The 22,073-nt window shown below is 37.1% G+C and overlaps 1 protein-coding gene across 1 annotated transcript in view; it reads right to left on the bottom strand.

The window, feature by feature from the left end:
• Positions 1-22,073, bottom strand: part of Ae2 (anion exchange protein Ae2) — a 68,905-nt gene that overhangs the window by 3,925 nt on the left and 42,907 nt on the right. The window contains exons 5-13 of the mRNA XM_028300977.1: positions 15,553-15,745; positions 14,931-15,032; positions 13,978-14,210; positions 11,950-12,106; positions 6,613-6,705; positions 4,095-4,821; positions 3,838-4,024; positions 1,135-1,304; positions 324-469 (exon numbers count right to left, since the gene is read on the bottom strand). Coding sequence (XP_028156778.1) covers positions 324-469; positions 1,135-1,304; positions 3,838-4,024; positions 4,095-4,821; positions 6,613-6,705; positions 11,950-12,106; positions 13,978-14,210; positions 14,931-15,032; positions 15,553-15,745 — 2,008 coding nt within the window. The remainder of the gene's footprint in view (positions 1-323; positions 470-1,134; positions 1,305-3,837; positions 4,025-4,094; positions 4,822-6,612; positions 6,706-11,949; positions 12,107-13,977; positions 14,211-14,930; positions 15,033-15,552; positions 15,746-22,073) is intronic.

Below are 22,073 nucleotides of genomic sequence, written 5' to 3'. Positions count from 1 at the left end.
CCTCTGTGAGGACTTTAGTACGGCAATATTCCGTTAGATGACGCGAATCCTGAACACAATATCTCTGCGATCACTCCTACATTTAGTACAGCAACGTAGCGGTAGATGGCGCGAAATCCTAATAAATGCTTTCGTCCGTACACCGTTGATTTTTCGTCGGCCGATAGTTTAGTCGGGCAGTTGATCAGTATGGGCACATGCCCATACATATGGGAGTGCGCACACTACGCCGATTCGATTTGGCCGATTCTTCATACAATTTAAAATCGGGCACAACTCCTACTCTTAACGTTTCTACAAGCGATTCATGTTTTAGTACTTACACTGCGACCCAGGAACTTTCCGTTTCTGAAGATCCTCAGGTAGTAGGCTATGATGAAGGTGGACAGTGTCAGTATTGTGCAGAACAAGGCTGTGTTGGGTTTCGGCAGTATGGGGAGCTGTGGGGTCACTGTGACGGTGGAGTTGTCTGCAAAAAGAAAAGGAATGGATATTAAAAAGTTTACTTACAGCATTTTAACTTTCAATTGGAGCAAAGCGCAAGGGAATAATGTCTATCTACCTTTTATTTATAGCGGGTTTTGATGGTCTAATTTTAATAGACCAAATCACTGGATTGAATTTGTTCGTTCGTTTGTTCGTTTCAGCCAAATGACGTCCACTGCTGGACAAAGGCCTCTCCCAAGGTTTTCTATAATGAACGGTCCTGCGCTGCCCGCATCCAGGCTCTTCCCGCGACCTTTACCAGATCGTCGGTCCACCTAGTAAGAGGCCTGCCCACGCTACGTCTTCCAGCCCGTGGTCGCCACTCGAAAACTTTCCTGCCCCAACGGCCATCGTCTCGTCATCTTTGAATTTGTTAATGAAATTGAATCGAGTTTTATTGCATTTTTTGTCCATATTAGGTATCTCAGAATAGCAAAATTAGTGTTTAAAGTTTGCTTGGATGTATCGTAATTGGCCTTTTTTATACAGGTATTTCAGGTAGGTATCCAACCGGGTAACAAACATGTGAAGCATTGGGAGAGGCCTATGTTCAGCAATGGACGTCCTACGGCTGAGATGATGATGATGATGATGAAGTACTTAGGTATTAATACCTAGATGTCCTAGAGAAGATTTTTTTCTACCTACCCAAGATTCCAGTGCCATTGACATCAGGCATTGTGGAGTTGTGGGTTTGGTTCTGGAAAGCGCAGTAGTCGACGCCGAGCGGATGGTTCCGGTAGACGCTGATGATGTTGGTGATCGGCTCCCCGATGAAGATCAGGGAGATGAGGAACGCGAAGATGTCTTCAGTGAATCTGGTGGTAAGATTAAGGTTATTAGACTACTCGCTAAAAGCCAGTATATGAAACTAGAGAGTTCCTTTTCAACCGACTTCAAAAAAGGAGGAGGTTCTCAATTCGACCCGTATGTTTTTTTTTTCTATGTTTGTTACGCGATAACTCCGCCAATTATGAACCGATTTGAACAAATCTTTTTTCGGCGTATAGGTAATACCTCAAGGGTGGTCCCATTTAAATTTAATAATAGAAAAAACAACCCCCAAGGGTGGAAAATTGGGGATGAACTTTTTTATACGCAATATCTCCGCCGATTATAAATCAATTTGAACGATTATTTTTTTGTTGAATAGGTATTATCAAAACGGTGGTTTAATGCGAATTTGAAGAAAATATTTCACCCCCAAGGGTGGAAACTGGGGATGAACTTTTTATACGCAATATATCCGCCGATTATAAATCAATTTGAACGATTATTTTTTTGTTGAATAGGTATTATCAAAAGGGTGGTTTCATGCGAATTGGAAGAAAATATTTCACCCCCAAGGGTAGAACTTTTTTTAATTTTTAGTTTTTTTTTGTGTTCACGCATTTGAAGTCGGTTTTATTTTTTTTTAAAAGTTATATATTTATCTCTTAATGAGTGAAGTAAAAAGAGACTTATTCGTATTCTTAAAAGATGGGCGTTTTTATAAAATTAAAAAAAAATTAAGATGCTTAAAATATACTAATAAAAAAGTTACGCGTTTTTATTAGATTGTTTTTAAAATATGATGCTTAAAGTATAGGTCTCGTCAGTGTATTTTTGAAATAGTATGCTATTAATATTGTATAAAATATCTGGTTCCCTATAACGGGTATCTTCACTGGTTGGGTTTTTATTGGCGGTCAAGCTGTATATACTGGCTACACAAGAGTTGCAGTGAAAGTGGAAAGAGAGGTGGGAATAGTCCCGTATACTAATTGAGAAAATTAAACAAAGAAGCTGAAAATTCGAAAGGACAATGACCAAAAGTGGTCCAAATGTCCACCACTAACGAGACCCATATTGGCTTATAGTCCATTAAATAGAGATTAACTTTCAGTATGGGACGAAAAAAAAATAAGCTGTCAGTAATAAGATATGACTGTTTGAAAAATTGTAGTAGTTTACGCGCTAATCTCAGGAACTACTGGTCCGATTTGAAAAATTATTTTTGTTATGGATAGCCCATTTATCAAGGATGGTTTTAGGATAAATAACATCACCCTACAACCAATAGGGGCGGAGCAGTAAAGACAAATGTTGTAGAAATGGGAAATATTATTCAAACTATTTTCACGCGTACAAAGTCGTAGGCACAGCTAGTATAATATTTAATAAAATTCATCTATAGCCCCGCGCCACATGCGACATGACATAACATGCGTAGATTAGTCCAAAATGTGCAATGGATAGAATGATATCAAGAACATTTTTTGGATGAAAAGGTAAAAAACAGACTTTTCATTCAGTCATAACTTTTTACTGACAGCATATTTTTGATTGCGCTTTGGTTATAATGAATCAGTATTTAGTAGACTATTTTACTACATAGGTCTCGTTAGTGGTGGACATTTGGACCACACTCCATACATTTTTGGTCATTGTCCTTTAGAAGGGCAAGAGCTTCCTCGTTGTGGATAAAACAATGTTCTGTTCAGTTATTGTCTCTAAATGTGTTCTACATAACGTAAACTTAAGGGATTGCAAACATTACTTAGTCCTAAGAAAGTCAAAAACATGTAACGGAATCTCCGACTTACCACTTTAGTGGAGCGATTACAGAAAATAATGGCCTATTAAGTACATGTTTTTTTGTGTTATTATGAAAGTTCAGAAAACTGCGCAGTTTTTAAAATTATTTTGGACCTATGGAATTTTGTTTTTTTTTTTAACTTTTCAGTTGAAAATTTTAGAATGTTCCGCTAAAAGCATATTTTTTATGTTTCTAGCAAAAATTTTGTATCTTGCATCAAAGATAGGAAGTTGATTATTTTTTTCAAAAATCTGCAATTAATAGGGAATCTGTCAAAAAAAAGAAATCTGAGAAAAGTCGACCCAAAAAAAAGATAAAAAAATTTAAAGCCTACTAGGTCATACAATTTGAAAAAATCACAAAATTAACGATAACTTCTAAACTATGAAAAATCGTAAAACATACATGGGGGTGAAATCGATAGGTCTAGTCCTCACCTATCACCTGCCTTCGGCTTGACACCTTACAAGAAACACCCTGTATAATATAGAAAGAAGATTTTCATTGATGGTATTAGGATAAAGTAAATAATAATAATATTAAGACATCAATGCAAGTATACCAAATCGTAATAGATCAAATTATCGCTAAATAATAGCATGATGATATTGATTATTTATTGGTCGGTTCAAAAAATAAGGAGACATGTAAAGTGCCCCATATGGGCTACCTTTTTTACTGTTTTTGACGTTCATATCTATCACCTATCGTTTTTAGAAGCAATAATTAATAGGGTAGATTTATCCAGCCAGATTAAAGAGGTCTTTCAATGCCTTACCAGTGTTTCAGATATCCCGATTTGTCCGTGTGTCTTTTCTGCAAGCAGACCGCCGAAGGTGATGGCAGACGAGAGAGCGGCGAAGTACATGAAGATCGTCGCAGCTGCGCACTGCCCGTTCAGGGCGTCGGTGAAGTCCGACATGTAGAATGGGTAACGTCTCTTGATATCACGGATAACGCCTGAAAAAACCCAGCAGTCAGAACTGGCAACATGGAAACAAAATGATATTGATGTCGATTTAGATATTACCTCCAAATAGGCGGCCAGTTCTTGACAGCGGGTCATCAGGTTCCTTAGGTGGTGGGGACCCCTTCTCCGCTTCAAGCAACGCCTTCTTCTCATCGGAGGGTGTTGTCTCAGCCACAGCAGCTTTCTCTTTACGTGCCTTCTTTTCTATTGCATCACGCTTGCGTCGCCGAATCATTTCGCTTTTGGCCCGCAGTTCCTCGATGGGTAGAAGTGCTTGACGCTCCCAGTCGCCGGGCGGCAAGACAATGGAGTCGTCAAGGAATTCATTGATACCCGACAACAGTTCACGCCGGTCGTCTGCTTTGTAGGCGATGGAGTGGAACGCTGGGTTAGACATTAGGGTTGAGATGGAGCGACCAACCTCATGGTAGTCTAAGTCAGCGTCGCTAGGTCCAAGGAGGATGAACATGAATCGGACGGGGATGGGTACTTCAGTGATGGACGACATCTGGATGCCATGGGCGAGCCTCACAAAGGCAATGGTAGGCTGTTCAAGGAAGCCAACAGCTCCTACTAGGACGGTAGTAGCTTCGGCGTCTTCTGGAATGCGCTTCATGATGGATTCATTGTGTCCTTTTCGCAGCTCGTCTTGAGAGCCATCGACGATGGTAGAAGCAAGGTACTCCACTTCTTTCATATCGATGGCCGCCGAAGAGGATTTTTTGCGTTCAGAACGGTCCATAGGCAGCGCATGGGAGCTGCGCCGACGGCGCTGGTCCGATAGATTCTAAACAGAAAACATACTCCATTAGAAAATTATCTTTCCTATGAAGGAATGGACCAGCTCTTTTACTTTGAGATAGTGAAGACTCCAATGCATCACCTCAGTAAAAGAATCGATCCTAAGACATAAACACTCAAGGGCAAACTATGATATTTACAAGATACTCTTCATAGCGAAATTTTCAGTGAACTATTTTTGTAATTAATTCAAATAAGTAAGAGCATTGAAACTTAGATTCTTAATATTTTTCATTACTATGCTAATTTCAACCTTCGTTAACTTCGTTGTTGATCATAAACCATAAATTAAGTGGACAAGTGTGATAATTCCGCTATAAAAGAAATACATAATTGATTATTGAAACAATAGCGACTATTCTAAGGTACGTGCTATGCTTGTCGTGGAAGCGATTTGCAAGAATAGTCTACGTTTGGTATACAAAAGGTAATTAATGTGCTCATTAGGCTGAGCTGCTGATGACAAACGGTTTGACGTGGGATATGTTGAGGTATCTGTGACAAATCGTTCAGGTGATTTTCTTCAGGAGGATGGCGAGCAGAAGAACTATGAATGAAGAATCATCAATCGTTTAATGACCAACACTTATCTACTTCCTATTTTGATGCAAATGAAATTTAGGTAATACCAAAAACATGATAACAGTGGGGCTATCATATTTTTAATATACATTTATACATGCGAACGTGCTGAAACTGATAAAATATGGGTATTTTAGGCACGTAGCGTAGCGTAGATTGTTCTACAACAATTAACTCCAGTAAATAACACCTTGCTCTGTACACTCTGTAGTGTTAAATAAATACCATGAACACAATCTAGATCATATAAAAACAGAGAATGAATTCCAGTTTTTTCATTGTCGATGCATGTTTAATCACGACTGAAATGAAACTTACATAATATGACTCTACCTAATTTATATTTAAATGAAAATGATAACAAAACTGAATGAAGAAATACAATGAGGGACTCGTGTCACATTCTATGACTACGAAATATGATGAACACCAACCACTACGATGACCAGTCTCATCACTCTGTCTGTACGAAGTGCTGCAGTGGATGGAATCTCAAACTATGGTGTAATGTTAGTAAAAGTGACAATAACTTCTGAACTAAAAAAAAAAAACAATATGCTGGGCCATTTGCAAGATTTTTGTTGCTTTTGCCTTCCTGAAGTGGTCTACGAATAGAGATAATTGCACTCAAACTGTGTGCTGAAAAAAAGTCGTATTTTAAAGGGAGTTGTCGTGATTGAGTTCTTGGAAAGGATCAAAGGATCAGGCTGACCATCTGTAAGTACAGCTTAGGATCTGATATGGCCTCCAGAGATGGAGTGACGACATATGCTGGGAGCAGTTGTAAGAGAATCTCCGAGAAATGGGCTTAGTGGCGTTCATTGAGGGAGACCCGTACAGCTGTGGATCTCGTTATCGATTGGAGATTTGGGATTTTGACTAAAATTGAAAAATCTTTTTGCTTAATATGATGCTTTAATACCTAGTTACTTGAAAATAGCAGTCAAGATGACCTAATACGAAGGTAGAAGGGCAAAAAGATATACCTTTAAAGATTGGTAGCATGCGCTTTCCTAAATCTGATATAGAAGTAGTCCAAATGCAATCTCGTAAGCAACATTCTTGAATCAGCACAGAGAGGGAGAGTCAAAGTCAGAGCTGAAGGGTACAGGCAAAGTCTTCAAAGTCAGATGTAAAAGTTCTTGCATATGGTCAAGTAATGTTAATAACACACTGGTACATGGCAGTGGCATACGATGAGGTGCGCGCTGTGGCGACGACAGAGCCCGGTCGCGGAGCACAGCGAGCAGCGCGCGCGAGGGATCCCAGGCTCCTCCACCCACAGCGACTGTGAGTAAGATCAGGTGAGACAGCTGGAATACCTGACCCTACTTCAAACCTATGGAACTTCCACCTAAAGAACTTTCAAGGCGAGAGTGAATAGGCACTTACGGGGCAGATATTACCATCCTAGACTGAGTCTTATTTGACTTGTCCTGCATAAAAAAAAAAATACTGTACTGTACTGGGTACTGTGTAAGATGACACGCTCTTCCTTTATACAGTTATCATCATTACCATTATCAGCATCATTTAGTCTTCACAAAAGGAAAAAGACTGTAAATACGCAAATGCAGAATTTGGCCTACGTTCCACGCGTTAATTGAGGTTACGTCTTTTTTTTAAATATAACATTAGGTTAATTTTAAAAGTTGAATTTTCATTTTTCCTGGTTAAAGTTTTCCAAAGTGTCAGTTTCGTAAACATCAACAGCTAGAAGTTAAACCTAATTGTAGAAGGAAAACTTACCCTTTTCGTCAAAGATCTTGACAAACATTTTTGTGGTTAAGACAAAAAACAAACAGCGAATGACTGATCTTAAACAAATGAGATCAATTCGAAGAAACATATAGCTCAATTGAATGGTACCTAAATCAATATTAAAGTAGTGACATCGATAGATAAAAATTTATTTACCAAGTGCTCAAAACCTAATTGTGTTACTTTAACGAGATCTTTTAAATATGCAGCGGCTTTATTCTCGAAAAGAATCTTCTTGAAGATTCTGACCAGTCACTGTCTCAAAGAGAGCCTCTATCATTGATGATAAATTATTTTTTTGCAGAAGAATCTATGTCAGTATCTTCTAAACTGATGAAAAACTAAGTATAGACTTTATTTATAAAGACTTTATTTATAAAGTCTGTCAATAGCTGAAATCACGATCATTGCTGTTAATTACATACTAATTAAACATTTGAAGCGATGCCACAAAACTTCAACACCATCAGTCGTTTTACAGTTGTGTAATAATTATCTTGGAAACTTTCCAAGAGAGCAATAAATACCCAATCGGGGATAAAAATATCGAAAGCTGCTTTAATTGGCGGGGGAAGTTAATAAGGCCCTTATTTTATGTAATCCCTTTTCCAAGTATCCTATAATATTTATTAATAATCTCTTTTCTACCCACTGCATGTCTCAAAATAGTAAGAAATTAATCGTAATCCCAATTTGGGATATCTATATCTGGCTAGAATATTCCTATTCAAAATTCATCATACGCCCACGTTAACAGTAAATGAAGAGCTACTTTATTGGAAGCCTACTTATAAATGAAGAAGGTAACACATAGGTTCCGAAATACTACCCTGAAGAGCTTCTTAATAATTAATGTTGACTCATCTTGCTAAGGACCAAACCGAGACAAAACCAAAACAGTAATGCTTTCATAAAATCAAGATTAATAAAAAAAAATACTTATATGCCAAATGTGAGATCGCTTCCTAGCGATAAGACCGCCTAAATGTGCCATTTATGTGTCTGATAATAAAGTATATTAAAGAAGAAAGAAAGAAAGAAAATATTTTATTTGGCCCAACATATTAAATTATTACAGTATACAGTTTACAATACTTGCACATTTGTGGACCAAAATGGCATCCGCTCAGCATTGTGCCCTGCTCTGAGGTAGACCCAGAAAAGGACGCTGTTATTCTGCGGAGGCCACTTTTTTAAAAGAGCGTCACATTGGACGCCATAAACATTGGCATTTTTATTTTAAAATTATATAAACTTATACAAAACTTCAACGATTTCATAAATTTGTAGGTGTGTGTGCTAGCTATGTGTGTTAGGTGTATATGTTAGGTGTGTGTGTTGGGTGTATGTGGCTTGTGTGTGTGTCAACAGAAAGTGCTAGATGTGTCAAAAAGTTATCTTTGTGTAATAAAGGGAAGAGATGCAGAACAACTACTCAGGCAATAGACATTTGTTCGTCTAATAGAAATTTCTTTAAATTACATTTGAAAGTAGCATTTGATTAGCTATTTCTATTTCGAAAACTGTAAAGTTGTACATATTTTCCCTAAAAGATAAATTGTGTTAAGCTATAGGAGAGCGAAAATACTTGATACTTGACTGAGTAAAGGTTTTTACAACCATTATACTCGTAGGTGCCAACCTATTATCCATTCAAGCTTGCATCCTATTAAGCTTTGTCTCTCAGATTAACGACGCTCTAAGCCGTCTGTGTTGATCCAATTAATATATGACACTGAAGCCAGAATCCCACAACGATATCAGGAATCAAAGCTGCATTTCAAATATGCTTTGAATTTAATAGATGCACCTTCCGAACGTTGTCTGGCCATATTAGAGACCGGCGCGTGATCTAACATAAGTGAATTAACTACGGGACTATTCCTACCCCTCGTTCGCACCGCAACTCCTGTGTAGCCAGGATCTACAGCTTGACCGCCAATAAAACCCAACCAGTGAAGGACAAGTTTGTCTCGGAGGAAAAACTGTCATTGGACCCGCAACGAAATTAATCAGAAAAACATAGGAGAAGAATTAACACTATTCTAGCTAAGAGTATTTCCGGTTTTTTGGGCCCTTTGAATCTATTGCTGCAAACGCAAATTTGTCATTATTTCGACATAGGCAATATTACGATTTCCATCAAAACACCGTTTGTTTATTACAAAATAATTAAGCTACAATGGGTAAAGTACGAAGAAATTATGTAATTTTATAAAAAGCTTGCTATTGGTTAAAATATAGGAATCCAGGGTTGTAATATGGTGAATGGGTGGCACAAGATCAGGCAAAATATTTTTAATTGTTGGTAGCTATTATGTACCTACCTATTCTATAGTGTTAGTAATAATTTAATAGACAGTAAAAAAATATTGAAAATAGTTTCTAGTTTGGCATAAGAAATAATATAAAATGCAAAAGAATAATGAATACAGCTGTCGTTTCAGTGAATTTCTAGAACAGGTGGCCGTTGTCGTATTGAATCTAGTCATAATATAATTCCACAGAATCCTATTTATTACTGCAAATAGAATATTCGTTATTGTGACGTACAAAGTCGATAGAGGATATTGTTGCCCGAAACTACGTATAAAAATAGGTTGCACGTCACGTCGTCTGTCACGACTTGTCGTCTTGGCACCTTTGGTACTTACATCATTTTTTAATTATTTTGCACAAAGCAAAACGATCTTGAAAACATTGTCGTTAACTCAAGGCTTCCGATATTTTTGCAAGTAATATGCGGGCCTACGTTTGTTTGCGGTTAAGCTTTGCAATTATCTAGTTCTTCACTTACACTTCTATTTTTAAATGTGAGTTTTTTACTCTAGTTTTACCCCGCGACCCATTAAGTATTATTGGTTTTTGGGCCTTCATTTGCGCCAGCTCGACCAGGTTTGATCTATTGTGGCAGCCCTTGTCTTTAGAGTTCACTGCTTAGTCCCGTTGAGTCTATAAATTTCCAGATTCTTTGGAGCGTGATATCTGCTATCTCATCCGGGTGCATGATGTGTCGCCCAAGGTCACAGTGATTTTTTTATCACATAACTTTATGTAGGAATTTTCAGATCCTTGATATTAGAAACGATTATTTTCCAATTAATTAATCCCTTTTTAGTCTCTTCAATATTGTTACTAAAAGCATTATGTTATTTTCCTAAGACCAATCGCTCTTAAATTCTTCATAATAGGTTCAAACAAATAGATAACTACTACTTTATTCTAATAGATTCGATATTATTTGTTAACTTGAAAAAAATGTTCTGGCCGAACAAATTTTACTTCCCGATGTAATTTTTTTGGCAATAAATGTTTCTTTCTTTCTTTCTTTCTTTCTTATTTTAAATCTCAATCTAGGGAAACGTGTAGCTTTCACACAGAATATACATATACAGAGTTAAGTACCTTCTATCTATCTCTCTAAACTATTTAAGTATTTAAGTATAGCATAATGCTACAATTTCTCTTAATATGAACTAGGTATAAGCCTAGTTTCTAGAAATACGACATGCTTTTACATCGTACTTTTATTCTGCATTAAAATAAGCGTACATTTAATAACAAGCATTTTGTTATGTAACAGGATTTTCCACAAAGTAAAAGTTTCCAGAGCTATGGAATTCCAGTAATATTTCGCAACAAATATTATCCCTGTATTCACGTGAAATAGTCCAATTTTATACTCGCAGAAATTCGAAGAAACTGCTCGAATAAGCTTTTGTGAGGTCTATGAAAAGTTATATCACAATGCATATTAAATTTAATCCTGCTTTTGTAACTTGTAAATGCTTATATTACTTTAGCTTTTTGTGTATCTCCGTTTATAGGCTTTACTCAAGTACGAGTATGTTGGAATGGTAACCATCTCGCGGAACCACTTTCATAGTTTTAAGTTTCATGTAAGTCTTGATTGTTCTTTACCGTACTTTAGAATCTACGTTCATAACAAGTAAATATAGGTATTTTCAGCTGGTGAAAATAAAACTGAAATTACCTACTTTGTCTATAGAAACACGGAATTAAGGCGGCCAAGCTTTATACATTACGAGTATCTTGGTTTTGAAATGTTACTTCTGGTGTACTACTTTATAATTACCTATTCATATACGAGTAGGTAATAACTGTTTTGAATGCAATGAATGGATAACATTCGGTTACCCAAAGATTATATTGCTAATCCTGTCGTATCACTATCAAGATAAGTTTTGTTTTCCGATAATATTGTCGTGGCTGAATCCATGTCAAGAATTTTAAACAGTTACCTACCTACTCGTTACCTATTTCGTTTCCTGATTAGCGAGATTTATTACAGTTCTCAAATTAAGCTGATTATTTTAGAATCTGAAAAATTTCTGACAAGAAGCTTAGATATTCCAAAAAATTCGGAGACAACGTGATTTATTCACGTTAGAACCAAGACCCATCCGATGAAGGGTAACATAAAACACTACAGTAAAAAAATTACATGTTACACTGTTCTGAAATATTTGTGGTCAAGGCCTATCAACAACTACTCCCACATGTCTTTTCCAATGCTACAACTTCTGTATATCAAAGATCAACAGCTTGGCTCCAATAAAACCTAACCAACAAAGTTTTAGTAGGCGATAGCTAACCGTTTTGAAAACTTCAACGAATATAGCTAGAAGTTCCCTATAGACGCCGAAGAAAGAAGAAGCTAGAAGTCCCTGAAAAATCATCAAATCATCATATTTCACATTATTCCTTTCCCTGCAAAACACACACAATATTCTCCAAGTTCTCCACCTACCTGGAGGCTGGTGTACGACGCGTGCTTGCGGCCGCCGATGGAGAATCTGAAGCCCTTGTCCTCGTGGACATGGCGATGGCGGAGAAGAAGCGACCGCATCACGACTGGCTTGTCGTCTTCCTCGATCAGCTGGGACTCCACCATGTTCTCGACCACTCTGTGGGAAAGGGGATGTTGTAGTCTAGTACGAGTAGAAATACTGCGTTGAAACTAAAGAGAAGTGTGATTTTGAGACGACTCTACTGTACTCGTATATTGTATTTTTTTATCCACAACGAGGAAGCTCTTGGCCTGTATCTCACCTGATGGTAAGTGACGATCAGGCTGAAGGTGAAAGCGAGCTTCACCCGGAATCCTTAACCACGGAGGAACTGGCTATCTTATCTCTAACTGCCGGAACACAACAATGCTGTTAACATTGTTGTTATGGCGACAGACTTAGGTAAGATGGTGCTGGTAAGGTTTCTATTATTTATAAAATTTATATTATGAAAAAAAATATTTGGGTCGAATTCATAATCGGAATTTATAAAAATCAAAGAACTGATGTTTTCACGAGAATACGTACTTTACTCGTATTACTTTAAGCTGACTCAGAATTTTATTTTCTTTTGAATGCAAAGGCGCTTTGATGTCAAACAACCATAATAATACCGAGTGATGAAACGATCCAAATATTAATGAAAGTCAAAATCCTTTGCATATTTTCCAACATTTTCTCTCTAAAAATCCCATAAAGTTATTGCATATGAAGTTGAAGTAGCATTCAATTACAATAAAGTGATTCCGCGAAACATTTCCTGCATAGACTTGTTGCAGCTGAAATAAAATTGGAAATCCTCGCGAAAGCTTTGGAGCCAAAACAAACTAACAGCATCGGAACCGTAGAAAAAAATAGAGAGTTCGCAAACCGATAGTTTTGTTTGTTTGTATGTTCCGCCGCTACAGAAAAACTAAACCTACCTATCACAAATTAATATTTCCGATTGGTTGTTACATTTTCCGAGAGTTTAGTATTTCAGTTGGATTATTTTGGACGTGGATAGAACCGAATATTTTTATGAAAAATTCATTGGAAAAACCTGATATTCGTATCAGAGATTTTTTATCGAACTAGAATTTCTGACAAATTTTTGTATACGGATTATTATTACAGAAAATGTTTACATTCCTGGTAAATGTATAAAGTTTATAAATGGTTTCCAAGACTTCTGATTCAGGTCAGCTAGTTAAACAAATAGCTACATTTCATCCCCGAAATGTAATTACAAAAGCTTCGATAAATTAATCAGAGAAGGAGACTTTTAAAAGTTTGGATAAAAAACACATAGGTATAAGCTTTCCTTTAACGCTCTGATCCTTGCGTCTTACTCCTCCAAGTAAAAGACCAACCTGGTCACCAGGCACCGTTCGTTCGTTCCAGCCAAATGACGTCCACTGCTGAACAAAGGGGTCCCCCAAGGATTACCATAACGAACGGTCATGCGCTGCCCCCATCCAGGTTCTTCCCGGGCACTGTTACTTATTCCTAAGTTAGGAGTAAAAAAGTCATGGAAGGGGAGATACACTTTAAGAGGCTTCACCTGCTTAATCCTAGTGGTCGTCTTCTTCGTACTAGACGTAGATATAAACAGAAATAAATACAAGGATACAAGTGCCGTGTGGTGACGGCAGAGTAGAATACATTTGTCACCAACCCCTACTTTTCCCGCGGGTGTCGTAAGAGGCGACTTAGGGACTACACATCAAACAGAGAACGGGCAGCAGCGCTCTCTGACAAACATCAATCTTTTAAACTGCGATCTCCAACCCGCCTGCCAAGCGTGGGGATTATGGCAAAACCCTCCACTATAGTGGAGGAGGCTCATAGTCCAGCAGTGGACTGTAAAGGGCTGTTGATGAAATACAAGGAAGGCGCTGGATGCAGGCCACGTCCAACCGATCAATCTGGAAATCATTGGGGGAGACCTACGAGTACGTTCAGCAGTGGACGTCCTGTTTTAGAAATGATGATGAATAAAGACTTACCTATACGCAACACCAGGTAGGTCTTTCTCATCCAGATCCAAGAGGACCACTCCAGTTTCCAGGCACCGTCGCAAGTTCAGGAGTGAGTGGAAGGAGAGTGATGCCACGTGAGGTTTCCCCCACCGGTCTGAGCCCTCCTCACGGTCTTCCTCGTACTTGATCCACCTGGCTCGCTCCTGCCATTCGGATTCTCCCTCGGGGTTGCAAAGAAGCTCGTCCAGTTGGACGAAGACCTGAACAATGGGAAGTCGTGATAAGCATTGGTAGAGCCTTCAAAAGCTGGTCATGTCAGACTTGATGGTGGTATGCTATAGATACGTGTGACTGTGTGTAGTGTGGACTTTTTCTTCTACTAAAGAAAGTGTAGATCGTTCATTAGGACTTCTCGATGTCCTAATGAACGATCTACACTTTCTTTTGTTTCAAATAAATTAGTGATCTGGATGTTGATGATATTATTAAGACAATGAGTTACTTTCAGCTATCAAAACACTGAGTTTTATAAATTCAGTTCAATTCTATCATTGGTCTATACGTGTAAACAGATGTCACGTGGTTAACAGTGAGTAATAGGTATTCAAACGAAAAGAACACTTTACATCTGATTATTGTCTGCTAAATAATTTTGATCCTAAAGTATACAACGCACGGTACAAATTCGTACGTATGTAGAATTGTAAGCGTCGCTTTATAGTTACGTTTGATAAAATAATAATTCCAGTGTATATCGAATTTCCCAGCCAATTATTCCAGAATCCCGTGGATTTGTTACGTAAACATTTCAAACTCGTTTACAGGTTTCCAAATACATTTTGTTTTCAATGGCAGTAACTTTTCAAAGTGAGTAGTAACGTGAAACTTTTCAGACTTGGTGTAAATAGTTTGAGGCGTAATTAGTTTGTTACTGTGATGTTAATTAATGTTTGTACACAATAGTAAACAATAATGCTTACCGCATGTGGGCTATGGTCATACATCTTCTTGTACGTGCCCTCAGGGAGAACGTTCTGTAGTTTGTCGCCTGCTTCCTTACGGCCCAAATGAACTGACGAAGGCTGTTGACAATAAATAAGAATAGGTTAGTAATGAATAAGCAGGCTGCTTTGTCTCCTTATTTGTTTTTATTACTCTAAATTAAGACCAAAACTAGTTCAAAGTTATCAGTAATAGTGACTGAGTTTCTTGCGCTGCTTCTTCTCAGCACTGGCCTATTTGTTGTCCTGAAGCAGTGGTAGGGTTAATATCGGGACGTGTAAAAGTGCTTTTTAAAAGCCTACTTGACATTACAAAAAAAAACTTAGCTGGCTCAAAACACTTTTGTCCAGAATCTAGACTATAATTAAAAGTAATTGATCTGTCTATCCATTATCACTAAACCTAATCTGATGACAGATATTTTTTTTCCAATGGCGATTCGCAGGTTTTTTTACGCATTTAGGTAAGTAGATATTTGATTGCAATCGCACCTGGTGTTAAGTGAGATGCAGTCTAGGATGGTACATGCCCTGTTAGTGCCTATTCACTGTCGCCTTAAAAATGACTACTCAAAACTTGTCTTAAGATTTGGCCACTTACTTTGTCAGTTTTGTGTCTGCCCACATGTGGGTCATCAGTCCTATGGCTGGCCAGTTCGTCCAAGTCCACCTCTGGGAGAGGCTCCTCGCCAGGAGCCACCGATACCCTGCGCTCGCCGCTGCCACTCATGCCACCTGCTACTCGTCCACCCTCTTGTAATGAATATTTTCTAGATTTATAATGTAGATGACGTCTGAGGAAGAAATGTTTCCAGTTAATTATCAGCCCGGGCTAGGATGCGCGCCGTGATAAAATCTTATCGAATTTAGATGACAAATGTACGGGTTTATCCAACAAAATCGATAAAGTGACTCGATAAAAAATTATTGTGGCGCGTATCCTAGGCCTACCGTACGCTAAGCGCTCTACAGAAATATTTATAAATAAATGACAACAATAATAACATTAAGAAGCCTTTTAATGCATTTTTTAGTTACAAAAATTACTGAATTAGAATTTTATAGGCAATTAAAATCTGTTCGTTTAACAAAGGTTATCAATGAATGTCAACTGGATGTTGTTGATATTAAAATTTGTTTATGGTAAGAGGAAAAATAAATTGATTTGTTTTACTAATTGAATTGTGTAAATCAGTCGATGTTATATTAATCCTTTGGGCATAGGAAAAGTGTTTAATTTGTCTTTGCATATCAAAGTAAATCTATGTATAGCCTGATATTTACAATGTTAAAGTTATTAAAAGCCCTGTTTAAACATGCATTTAAAACAACATCGAACAGAACCTTGCATGCAAAGCTTCATACAAATTAAAACGAAACTTAGAAATATGAGGAAAAAATGTGTTTAGCAATTGTTTTACCACGCCCTCCTTAAGGACGTGTCATTTAGACGTAACGTGACATTATACTGTGTCTAAGAGTAGGCGCACACCGTTGATTTTTAGTTGGCCGATAGTTGTGCCCGATTTTAATTTGTATGAAGAATCGGCCAAATCGGATCGGCGTAGTGTGCGCACTCCCATACATGCTCATACTGATCAACAGCCCGACTAAACTATCGGCCGACGAAAAATCAACGGTGTGCGCCTACTCTAAATCAATTCCTATGTTACGTATAATCCACCCCCTTCCCTTTGCTAGTAGCTGACAATTTACATGTCAAGAGGAAATGGGCTCTATTTGCTATAGATTTAAAAAATTCACTCTACCATGTGCCCGGTCCCACGGTGGCATTAGTGTTTGCGTCATGATAATAGAAAAGGGGTGGTCACTTATGGACATGATAATTGTGGAGTACTAGTGTAGACTGTTGTTGAAGTACAACCTAGAAAATATGCTTCATTTTTTGATAAATATAATATGCAATAAGAATAAGAGAAGATCTGAGTAGAAGTTAAGAAAACGGAGTGATTTTTCTGTACGAATTTGTGCACTGAGCTGTACGCTGAATTATTTAGGTGTATGGTACAGGAAGATCGTATGACGCATTCTAGAGAGTCATAACAAAATAGAGTGAAAAATATTGGTCTAAACGGATATTTTTTTTTCATGGACACAGGCACAAAAGATCCCAATAAGTCGAAGAATTATAAATGCATGGATTACTTAAAAACCTTAATGAGACCGTAACCAACTTCGCAAATAGTAAAAAGTTAGTTTAATTGTGCAAATAACTTTACGTTAAGTTAAAGGAAACTTACTCTCGATCGATCATTTGCTATGAACTGATCTTTAGGAGGTTTATGTTTAAGGAAGTACTTCTTTGGCGTAAAAATAGAGCCTTTCGCTCTCTCAAGGTGGAATGTGACGCTATAGAAAGTGATTATTTTAGTGGAATAATACAGTTTTAAGTCTGCCAACAATACCCCATACGGAACTGGTGTGTTGAGTTGGATAATGATCAAATGAGACAATTGAGTTAAAATTTAGACTTTACTCAATATTATTAGGGCTTGTTCCCATGGTGACATCCCGTTTTTTGCAGGAACTGTGTTTTGAAGGACCCCGTTTAGTTGGTAATGTTAGTAGGTATACGTGTTTTAATTCGAATTTAAAACACACATGTGTGTTCACACGACGTCCAGTTTTGCAGGATCCTGCTTTTTGCAGGAAACTGGATTGCCGTGGGAACGAGGATTTTAGGAAGGATTTTATGAAACTCCACCCCTAAGGGGGTAAAACGGGATCCACGCGTACGAAGTCGCGGGCGGCCGCTAGTTGTAAATAAGATATGTATGCAAAATCATGATTATGCTTATTGGGAATTTAAATTGTATTTGGTAATACTTTACTTTGCAAGCTTCAAGTAAATTGGATTGTCTCGCAGCGAAGACAATATCATTTCTATTTGCTATTAAATATAGTGTTATTTGGCTTTAATAATGTTCGTATGAATGCCAAATTCTGTTGGCGAGATAATGTGTATGTCTTTGTTTGTTGTTTTCACGATTTAATTTTCAGTGTGAAGTTGAAACAAATGTAAAATTATTGAAATTATTAGCTTCAGATTAGTTTTAAATTGGTAAATACCTAATGTAACTCTAATGCATTCATTTTAGAGACAATATTATTCTGTATTCAATTTTCAAGTTTATTTAAATCAATACCGATGCGTTCATCTAGTAGGTATTTGAGGTCAACTACTAATTTTCTGGCCCTACTGAAGTAAATTTTGTACTAGTAGCTCTATCTAAAACAGTAATTTACCCATCATCTCTGACCTACATTAGAAAACCCATGATTGTCTACAGAGCAGTATTTTTTGCCTATGCCCCTTGCGGGTTCCAAACCTGTGGCTACTGGTCCGGAGCGATTCATAACTACTTGGATCAACTCATGCGCAGAAACAAAACTTGGTCAACAAACCAGTAACATTGAATTATTGTCGAATGTCGCACAAATATATTTTATTGCTTTGACTTTGTATTAACTGCAATGTTTTTATGTGGATATGTTACAGTCAAAACTCATAATCGGACGAAACCACTTTTGACTGATTTTTCCAAGGGCGTGGGTCAATATCACTTTTTATTGCAAAAATCATTCAAAACTGGTTTCGCCTGCATTAAAATTTTACCAATCAGTTAAAATTCTAACCGATATTTTTCAGTCAAAAGTGGTTTTGAACGATTAGGAGTTTTTACTGTAACAGATATGTACAGTCACGGAATGAAAAGGTTCGTCAGTTTTCAAATTGATTCCTTCAACGAATCGCGAGCACATATTACCTTTTGAAACTATGTTACAGAATAATCTCGAGTTAGAGAAAATAATCTTTAACTGTTCGCCAGTAAAGTTCAAAATTATTCAGATCAAAGTTGTTTGACGAATTAACTTGTCAAGAAGATTATTATGATTGATAAACTAAAACCTTCTTGTTGGTTCAACCTGCCATTATTATTTCTATTAAATAAAAAAACTATTGTCAATTGGTCAATGTCATCATTGCATTGCACTGATGATGGGATAGAAAAATAAACAAGCAAAACCTTATTTGTTAGCAAATGTCATATTTATTTAAATGTTAGCAGCACTGTTTCTTGCACTGTTATGTTGGCAGGTTTGACTTTTACAGTACCTAGTGCAAGCGAAAACCGACACTAAGGTGACGAACCTTTTCATTCTGCGACTGTACATCACATTATACCTATGTATTATTTTGAGTGATACATATTAATTTTATAAATAATTTTATGGTATGCCATATAAATAAATAAATAAATAAATTTTACAAGCCCTGATGTAAATGGAATGGTAACAGGCTGAGTACAGGGATGAGTGAATTTGTCTTTACAATCAAGAGCTTTTAACTTATGAATGAATTAAAACTGTGCAGTTACACGATTAGTGTACCTTGGTATGTTAAAATGACAGTTAAGCCATATTTAATAACAAGTTGGCACTAAAATACGAAGGAAGCCAAAAGGTATCGAGACGGAATCAATATTCCAAGCACATCAGATTAAGTTTTCGTTGCAAAACCACCATATCTCTTAGTACATAAGAGGCCACCGTGTTTAGCTTGAAGAGCTGTCGTCTATACACTAAGAGCGCTTTCACATTAGGGCGTTAGTAGCGCGACAGCAACGCGGCAGCGGCGTTTTTGTAACTTGAAGGCAGGCATCAGCTGTCACACAGTATGGAATTTTCGGCAGCGCGTCTGTCGCGCGTTTGTCGCGCTGCTAAATCGCCTAAATTTGAAAGCGCTCTAAATACACTGGTTCTTGAACGTCTCTATCTAAGATGCAAGCCTCTACATTAGCGAACTTGTCAAAGCTGCCTATACACTTGTGTTTGAGCTTTGACGCCGACTTAGGAATCACAGACGAACTTATAATACAGCAGGTATTGCTGAATAGGAAGGCGGATATTTCGCTAATTGGAATAATCTGGCACAGTCAGCATCAAACAGTTTGTGACACCCAAAGTGGCCACAAAGTTGAACAAGGACGTTTGCGAACTTAATGGCCACTTTGGGTGTCACGAACTATTTGAGGCTGACTGTATATTATGCATGATCACTAATTAGTGGGACCCTAAAAATTTCCTAAACCTTTGATTTAAACATTAACCGGCAGACAGTGGTGACTGCGTTTGTTGCGGCGCTTCTTCTCAGCACTTGCCAAATGTTGGTCTCGAAGCGCTGGTAGGGTAAAAAGATTATGAGACATGTACAGGCTCCTTAAGAGCAAAATATTTGACGATTTGTAAGTACTTAAATAGTCTGTACAAATAAAGAAATGTTGACTTTGACTTTCGTTTGCCTTAGCGCTGATACAATTTCACATTGTGTCTCGAATCTCGGCATTCGATCGGTTATCTTGTTTAAGTAAGATTTTATATTTTAGTCGCTTTTAATTACAAATCAAATTAAGCTTTACAAATGAGAACTTTTCAAAGTCGTTAATAATTTGTACTTAAAGAGACTTATCTCGAAATTCATGTAACTAGAAATAAAGATTATAGAAACCACTATAAATACAATTAGTTTCGAATCAAATTATAAAAATATGGATGTACAAGAAAATGTAAGTACTTACCAGCTTTTAGTAAATTTCTATCCAAATGTAAGAAGGCATCTATTTAGGTTGCCTGCGAAAGCTGAAAACCCTAAAGGTAAATTGGCTGTATATGTTTACATGTGATGGCAATGCGTATCACGTTTACATTTCTGGACACTTATTCCAGATGCAATCGAATTCTAAATTGTACGAACCCATATAAATGACTACCGGTCACCAGTGACTTCGTACGCGTGGATTCCGTTTTACCTCCTTAGGGGTGGAGTTTTGTGGAATAAATTCGTTCTTAGTGGATGTCTACTTGCCTCAAGTTTTTAGGTGTTATAGTTTCTGAAATTTCGTGATTAATCAGTGAGTCGTATTATTATTGTAGATGTTGATGCAATTCGTTTGCTTCAAAAGCACAATTTCGTGCACACGATCTGAAAATTTAAGTTGTAACAAACTACTTACATACATGTCGGTAAATCGGAGCCTATACGTGCGCGGGATAACTTGTTATAAATTATAATAGGGATGTTTCCTGGGCAAAAAAGCAAGAATTTTAATTAGTCCGTCAGTTAGCTTATCAAAAACTACTCAACACGTATTTTTCACTTTTAAAAACTAATGAAAATGTAAAGAGATAAAGCGTGCCAAAGTTCTAAAGAAAAGGCCCGTGACGTCAGTGAGTGCGTAAAAGTGCAACACTGTGACGTCGCGCGGAACTTTAACGCACTATAACTTTGTAATTATTTGTATGATTGACAATTAAAAATATACGTGTCCAATATATTTTTATACTAAAATAGACGGACTAAAAAAATTTTTTTAGAAAACTAGCCTATTAAACCAGTAAATAATAACATGTAATATTTTTTATCAATAAGTAGCGCAAACTGTCTTATAAGTAAGATATAGGTAATCTATCGGCAAAACATGCATTAGTCAAATTGGCATATCTCATGATAAAACTTTGATAAGCAGTAGCTCAATGTTAGACTTTCAAGTTCGTTGCAAGTACATTCATAGACTGTCCTAATTTCATTTAAAACAATCTCTACGTGAAGGTTCTTTTTTATTTACCTCAGTTATAAACTTTGCAAATGTACTTATGTACATTTAGTAGTTTAGTATTAGGCAGTGTGAACAATAATATATTGATTCACTAGCTTTACGCCCGCGGCTTCGCCCGCGTGGAATTTTGTCTGTCACAGAAAAACTTTATCGCGCGCGTTCCTGTTTCAAAAAATATGCTATGTCCTTTCCCGGGACTCAAATTATCTCGATGCCAAATTGCATCAAAATCGGTTCAGGTGAAAGCAAGACAGACAGACAGAGTTACTTTCGCAGTTATAATATTAGTATAGAGTATAGATATGTTTAATTAGTTAGTTGCCATGTGACAGGCTCTGATTAGCTTTGTTTGGGCTAGGTAATTAGCGTGTAACAGAAAAAGTTAATATTTAATAATTAACCTGCACGTAATCAGGATATTTGCAATACGTTCGCTGTTTCATATTGAGTTAGGTACATAGTAGTTGGAAGAAAAATATGACCG

The sequence above is a fragment of the Ostrinia furnacalis genome, unplaced genomic scaffold (assembly GCF_004193835.3).
Source record: "Ostrinia furnacalis isolate ACB-3 unplaced genomic scaffold, ASM419383v2 OfSCF0859, whole genome shotgun sequence".
In the NCBI taxonomy this organism is placed as follows: domain Eukaryota; kingdom Metazoa; phylum Arthropoda; class Insecta; order Lepidoptera; family Crambidae; genus Ostrinia; species Ostrinia furnacalis.
Note: the sequence above shows the minus strand (reverse complement) of the source record. Positions and strands in the feature narration are given on the sequence as shown.